The sequence below is a fragment of the Melanostigma gelatinosum genome, assembly GCF_949748355.1.
Source record: "Melanostigma gelatinosum genome assembly, chromosome: 14".
Classification (NCBI taxonomy): domain Eukaryota; kingdom Metazoa; phylum Chordata; class Actinopteri; order Perciformes; family Zoarcidae; genus Melanostigma; species Melanostigma gelatinosum.
In genome coordinates this window covers 7,989,702-7,997,413 of record NC_136647.1, presented here as the reverse complement: position 1 = coordinate 7,997,413, position 7,712 = coordinate 7,989,702, and the positions used below count along the sequence as shown (strand labels likewise).

At 44.5% G+C, this 7,712-nt stretch overlaps 1 protein-coding gene across 2 annotated transcripts in view; it reads left to right on the top strand.

The window, feature by feature from the left end:
• The first annotated feature begins 1,085 nt into the window (after positions 1-1,085).
• The window catches only part of LOC306788256 (glucocorticoid receptor-like), a 55,759-nt gene continuing 49,132 nt past the window's right edge, over positions 1,086-7,712 (top strand). The window contains exons 1-2 of one of the 2 annotated variants that reach the window (XM_079283698.1): positions 1,086-1,314; positions 2,944-4,183. In XM_079283698.1, coding sequence (XP_079139824.1) covers positions 2,946-4,183 — 1,238 coding nt within the window. In that variant the 5' untranslated portion in view covers positions 1,086-1,314; positions 2,944-2,945. Of the gene's footprint in view, positions 1,576-2,943; positions 4,184-7,712 lie in introns of both variants that reach the window. The other variant, XM_079283697.1, reaches the window with a different exon arrangement.

The following is a 7,712-nucleotide window of genomic DNA, read 5'->3' as shown; positions in this document are numbered from 1 at the left end:
TCTCGAAGGTGGGTTGGTCATTTGTGGGTTGTAATAATTCAATCACACATTACAGCAGTGGTCATTGCAGACACACCTGGCAGGGATCTGCACTCTATTGAGTGCACCTTCCTAGTTTAAATCTGTCCTGGCTGTGCTTCCTCTTTTCTTCAACAGTTCCTTGTATGCTTCTTGTCTCTCAATGTCAGTGTGATTCCCAGAACTTTGGTTCTGGGAATCTAATTTCAGAACAACTGAAATTAGGTGTCAAAACCACCCGGGGTCATATGTCTCGCTTACAGTAAGCATTCACAATCTGTGTCTAAGCATCGCCAGCCGCCTGATGTGGACTCGGTAAATCAAGACCTCTCATGACCAAAATCGATTTAATTGTGATAAATGTCATGGACTCCATATTTGAGGAGGAGAGTTTTATTCATTATCGTGAATTTCATAGTTGAGGAGATAACAATCAAGTAGCATAACCTTGTATTCTATTGCCTAATTGTGATTACATGCTCTTGTTTGAGGAAAAATTGACCTCCCTGTTCTTTGCTCAGAACCTTATTTGACTCCTAAAGGGGCCCTCAGAAAGGGACTTAACTTTTGGAACTCAAAGCTATAGAGGGCTTTGCGCAAACGTTGGTGGTTGAAGGCTATAGCAGAACACAAATGACTACCTATAGGTCCTTCCTATAGGTAGCCTTCCAGCGAAGGCCTACGGAGACACGTTTTGACAGATTCCTCAGCAGAGAGATTCAACAGGGAAAGGGGCGTTCACAGGCAAGTGTCAAACTAGCAGCTGCGTCAAGCTACCACAGTTATTTCCGCTTTAAAATAAAAGCAAAACAATGTTCGTCTTAAAAAACAGAACTGAATAAAAAAAACAAAATCATGCCGTGTACTATGCCCAAACTGGCCTTTATGGTAAAAAAACTACTTTAAAATGGCTTCGGATGTAACTTTAATCGAAGATGGCAACAACAAAGGCTTTTATTCTGAAAGGACAAGGCAGAAGCGATCGACTTTGTTTCATTGAGCTTGACACCGTTTCACTAACTGTCCGCCCTGCCCTGCCTGAGTTTTCAGTTGAGTACGCGAGGGCAGCACGGCTGTGTTATATAACTTTCACGTACTCACGGGTTTTAATGGCGCAAGAGCAGAATATCGCGGCGCATATCTGTGGAATCACTGCGGAATTACTCTGAAAACGCGAGCGAGGAGGCGATCGATCACTTTTTTTTTCTTCCTCATGCCGGCGACGTGCGTCAAAAGTTATCGACAGATCGGGCAAGCAGGCGCGCACATACGGCGGATCTCGACTGCGCCAACCAGGTCAGCGACGCTGTTGACTTTAGTTCTAAAATAGTTGATATTGCGGACGATGTTTTTCTGCCGCAAAGGGAGAGAGGCGGTGACAAACCCAGCTGACATTTCACCGCGCAACATTACTGCAAGGACCTAATCGAGACCTTTGACTGTGTGTGTGTGTGTGTGTGTGTGTGTGTGTGTGGACGTCGCGTATTTTGGCATATGTTTTCCAACTTGGACTGACTGGAGATGACCTAAGTGGAAGAGCGCATCCTCTCACTACAGGTACGATCTGCTTATACTGCAACAACCACTTGTTTGTATCGCTGGAGAATTATCGAGGGAGGCAAACGCTTGGTTGTGTCTCCCCCCCCTCCCCGGAGGTAGGCCGACGAGGAGCGTCCCCGGTGCTGCGTGGTGTGCGCACTGACAACCCTGCACCGTGCGCCCCGCTGACAGATCCCCTAATACTTATAACCGTCTTATTTCTGTATAAGAAAAGGAGAACCGGTTGCACAAACGTCAGCTTATCTCCCGGCCGTGGGCATGTGATCGGTGCAATTTCCCATCGCAGCCAAAAGGTTGCACTAATGCTGTAATGATGTGTTGTGCTGGTTGGTGGGAAAAGTACAGCAGCCTATGATGGCAAGTCAGGAAACTCCAAACTTCAGGGGACTTTGATGCACCAACGATCTTCCTTAACTTCTCTCTTTAAAAAAAAAGAAGAAGCATCACACCAGCAATCTCAATTAGGAAAGATTGTGTGTCCCAGCCTGAAAACAGTCCTGACATTAAAATACAAGTTCAGAATGATCTGACCGATGCGGGCCCTGACACTGACATTGAAACAGAGAATTTGACGCAGGTGACCGCTTCTGCTACTGTTGAGATTCAAATGAGTGAGCCGCAGTATAAACACCATAGAGCTTCTTCTTTGCACATGTTGTTGCCACATGGTTTTGCTTTCATTCTTTTGATTGTGTTACAGTTTTATTTCTATTTCTTATTTTGGAAATGGAGTTTTGACTTGAGTTGTTAATTTGCGCTCTGCTGCAAATGGAGATACACGGTGATTGGTGACTGCTGCAAATACCCAGAGACCCTTAGTGCGTTCATCTCCTTCGACAGATGTGTGTGCTCGGCTGTGCAATGCTCTGCTGTGCCTGAGCATTGCTCTTATTGACGCTCGAGTTGAGTGGAGGGCACAGTTCAAAGAAATAACATGAGCATTATGGTCAGTCATGTTATGTAATGGCTGTGGTCTCCTTTTTTTTTTTTTTCCCCTGGACGGATTTTTCTTAGCCTGGTTTGTGCCATTGGTGCCTCTGCCATATTTCTCCAGTGTGGGTGTGAGAGGAGGATATGGCCGGTTAAATACGACTGCTGTCATTTCTTGAAGATAATAAATAAATCATAGAATAGTGTCGGCAGAGGCATACTATTATATATGGACCTTGCACCAATAGTGATTTTAAACTGCACCGTAACACAATTTTATTGCAGATGTTTCAAGACGGCTGTGAATGATCTATGAGAGATTTATTTAGCATCAACTCTTTTTTTTTATAACTTAACCTTGTCTCTTTTCTCTCTCGCTCTCTGTGTGTGTGTGCACTCTCTTTGACTCACCCTCACTGTCCTGTCGGGATAAAGAAATGGATCAGGGTGGACTGAAGCGCAACGGTAATCGAGACGACAGCCTGACATTTGGAGAGACAGGAGACGGAGAATGCAGAGATACAGGTGACACAGCTGGTTCACTGCTCCAGTCTGCAACGCACCCGCCTGGCCAGGAGTCTCTGCCCCAGCCCACAGTGGCCCGAAATGGAGGGTGTGGAACCAAAGACCAGGGGGAGCTAGGAGGCCTCTTTGACTCCCCTCAGCATCATGTCCTGTTTGAGGGGCCAGACATGAAGGAGGGTAAAATCATTCGAATGCCGAAACAACACCAGGATATTGGCGGATTCAACATGGAGGGCGACTTGCCGTTGCTGAAACAGGGTATTTCCGATCTGGACAGGAGGGCCACCTCTGTCATAAGCGCCTCAGTCTCCTCCATCCTGGGCAACCTCCCTCTGCCAGACCTTTTCCCCCAGCACATCAAGCAGGAGGCTAATTTGTCTCAGGATAAAGACCCAGAAACCTACAGCGGACACACAGGCGCGGGTCCCTGTGATTTGGATGGCAACAGCAGTGGCCAAATCGAGGATATCGAAATTTGGCAAGACCTGGACCTTCCTAATTCCCTGCCAGAAATCAGCGATTTTGATTTTGATTCGGAAGTGGCACACTTTGATAACATCCTACATGACAGCAGGGGTGGAGGTGGCGGGGGTGCTGTCAGCGGCTTCCTAAAGGAAACAAAGCCCGTCATGGGTAACGGAGTGAACTGTACCAGTGTGAATGGCTCGGATCAGCAGCACCAGCCCATACACCAGCAGCACCACCTTCTCCAGCAGCAGCAGCAGCTTCACCATCAACAGCAGCCTGCATCAATTCTCTCCAGCGTTATGATCAAGGAAGAGAAGGATCCGGACGACTCTGTCATCCACATCCGTACTCCTGGTGTTGTCAAACAGGAGAAGCAGGAGAGCGCCGGTTTCGGCCAGGCGCAGTGTCTCCAGAGCAACAGGAGCTCTCTCCATGGAGGTGGTGGTACCATGCCCTCATCTATGAGCGTAGGAGCAGGATCTAGCTACCACTACAGAGCCAACCCGTCCTCCACAGTGGGCCTACAAGACCAGGATCTTTTTGGCTTGTACTCAAACCGGCCTCTGGTGGGGGAGAGCTGGGCCAGGGGGAACCGTTTTGGAGCGTCATCCGGGCTACAGAGGGGCGACGATGGGCTCCCCTCTGCTGCAGCCCTGTCAGCGTTTTCTGTCGGCTTCTCCAGGTAGGTGTCATGGAATTACTTTGCTTTCTTTCACGCTATGCTTGACTTTGTATTTGTGTGGTCGGAGGGTATTTGCTGTGCTTTTGTAAATGTTCAAATATGTGCGTTATTCTACGGCAGTCTTAGCTGTGATACGTTTCCCAGAATAGAAACTGTGATCTAGGACTCGGCGACCCTTTTTGTTTTTTGACATTGGTGACAACTTTTCTAATCTCAAACACTGTGTCAGGAAAAATAAACATTGTCCTTAAGCTGTTCGCAGTCTGACCCCAGAGACACACTGGATTGGACATTTAATGACCTTCTTTGGTTTGACTTGTTGGTTGATCGCTGCAACCTTTGGAGTAAATTTCATTCAATTTACAAATATGGGTTATTCTCAATTTTAGCTTTCTTTCCTGTTGAAATACAACAAATCAACAAAGTGTTTGTAATTGCATCCATTTCATCAGTCCTCAAGTCCTACTGAACCAGTGATTTATATGGGGTTTTACCATTGTGACTATGTTTACAATCCACTGTAGTCAGAATTACCTGACCAAAACAGGGCTGTGCTTTGGTCTCCCGCAGCCTCAGAAAATATCTGGTCTCTGTTGACGCTCCTGAAATCAAGTAAAGCTCAGAGTGATGTATCAGGGCACTTCATTTCCCTGTGGGACACCTTGCATTTGGTAAATGAAAGCAGTCGGTGCGTTTCACAGCGGTCATGCCCAAGTCTGTGTGATTCAAGCACAAAAGAAACATCGCCTCAATAAGACCCCCAAAAAAGAGTACTTCCGTGGCATTTTTTTCTTCTGTGAGGGAAGTGCTAGCACCCCTGGGTTGGAAAGCATCTGGCGCTTATCGCCTCCACTTGGCAGACACAGCAGGACACGCATTTCCCCAATTCATCCACATCACATCACACTTTAGGAATGCCATGACATGACAAATGTAATATAGGAATAAATTCTCCTGTATTTACATAAATAGTGTCAGAGAAGGCAGATGAGGTGATACATTAGCTGCTAGGTTGGAAAGAGACAGTAGTGGAAAGAAATACAGGTCAATAATGAAGGGAATATAACTAGTTGAGTTGGCGATAGTCACCCTGATGACAGTGTATACATATTTCTAATCTTGTGTCTTTGGTTATTGAAGTAACCTAGAGCACTTTCTCTTTTGTGGTTGTTTGCAATCAGATGTTGAAAATCAATATTATTTTGGGCACAGTTGTGAACTTGGTCTCATACACAGTATCTCGTCATAGTTTGTCCAAGTTCCGCCCTCTGGTATTTTTCCAAAAATTGTGTTGTAACACGGTGCTCGCTATAAAGATATCGCAGTTACGTAACTGTGTTATTCCTACAGGAAATGATTCATTGAGAAAACATGATGTGTGCATTTCTGAGGATGCAGGAGTGTGGGTCGTGTTTTAATGCGTGAGAAAGTCATGGACAGTGAGAATGACAAGTGTCATGGTGGACACGCCTCGCTTCTGATCTGATAACTGAAATGGCTGTGTGAGTAGAACTCTGAAAGAAAGATATGTGTTTCCTGTGTTATGAGCGTCTTTGTGACCATGGCTTGAATGGGAAGACCACAAGATGTGTTTGGATTAATGAAGACAAAGCTTAGAAACGCAAAGACGGCATCCGAATGAGCTGCTGTTTTAAATCACTTTATGGAGTGTTCTTTATAACTTCATAATTCATTCAAACAACAAAGTGTTGTTTTTAAAAACAAATGTCGGTACTTGCACCAGGAATCTGTGCCACAGTGCTGCCTTTTTCAGGGGAACTGCTTGCTGGTATGTTGATGCTTGTTGCGCCAGCATGGTGTGTGTTTCCATGCGGTGTGCCTGTGATGCAGGGCACCAAGGTCTAAAAAAAACAAACGCATTACAGTATCAATAAATGGCAAAAACAAACTACTGAACGACTCACCAATGGACCACCAGACAAGCATAGTTTGCCAATAATTAATTATTTCTCAAATTATCATGTTCTCTGAAATTATCATGCTGCACAAATTATCACAATGATCCAACATATCCCACAAAATAACACGTTGAGTCATTTAGATTGTATTTCATTTGTAAGTGAAATAAGACGAGTGCATTTGATTGATCTTCTCACTTTGAATAATTAATTGAAAGACTAATTGTTTCAGCTCTGCATGAAAGCGAGTGTGTTTGTATACTAAATGCAGACTCTGAGGTTTACTGTAGACAGCACTGTTGTGTGACGGTGCCTCTGAGCACATTGCGTGATATTGTTCTGCATATGACGCACAGGAGCTGTTGACGACATAACACAACACTGTTGCACTATTTGATGTATACTGTATCTCACAGTAGGAATGAAAACAGGACAATGAACAACTCCCTGGTATCCACATGTGTTAGCATAGCAGCTGACTCCATGTACTGTATATCAGGGAGCCCACCTTGCTGCTCTATGGGAATTTACATATCGTTATGTAACCGATAATCAGATGTTCTTGCTTCATGCCCAGGGTGAAATACGGCCTTGAAACATTGTTTGAGACCAATAGTTTAAGATGCATTTAAGGAGCATGATACTTCTTCCATTAAGTATATTATATATGTTTTACTTGTGCTTCATTTACTTTCTTTACATGCAGCAGCTAATGTTTACCTGTACAGTACATAGATGTCTGTACTTCACGCCTATTCATTTTTTTCATCTTAAAATATGTAAGTCATACTGACGCATACTAAATGTTAAAAAGTGAATTCAAACCCTCCATGTTGCTGTGCTGCATGCGTCAGTGTGTCCCACAGCAAGACGGACTCTGTGTGTGTGTGTGTGTGTGTGTGTGTGTGTGTGTGTGTGTGTGTGTGTGTGTGTGTGTGTGTGTGTGTGTGTGTGTGTGTGTGTGTGTGTGTGTGTGTGTGTGTGTGTGTGTGTGTGTGTGTGTGTGTGTGTGTGTGCGTGCGCGCGCACACACACAGGGATGCCACGTGTACATATCTGCTCTGGTGTGCTGCTCCCTCGCTCTGCTTGAACGGTCACTCAGTCGTGTTTTTATTCTCACCTACTCACCCCTGATGGCCCCTCAGAGCTCTTCCTATTTCACACCGGCATAAAAAACCTGTAAACAAGAAGATGTCACACACACACACACACACACACACACACTTTTTGAAGTTTTGAGTGTTAAAATTAGTGTTGAATGTTTTTTGCGAATGCATCATTCAGAAAGTGTTGAGTTCTGCTTTGTTGATGGTGAAGTTGTGGTGGTTCAGTGAATGTTGTGCTCCTCATCAAATAACCTTTTGACATTATGTGAACTTGGCAACTTGGTTATTTAAATTGTATGCACATGTTATTTGTTCTAAAGTGTAAAAATGTATTCTACATTTTATTTTGCTATGTCGACATATTTTAAAGTGGCGTTTCATTCCAAAGTGAAAAGCAGAACAACCTGAGACTTTTCCCACTCTGGGTTCTGGAAGGGTCTGAGGTTTCTGATTGTAATTGTACATCATTTTAGACAGAACTATAGTTAAATTATTCATTTATTA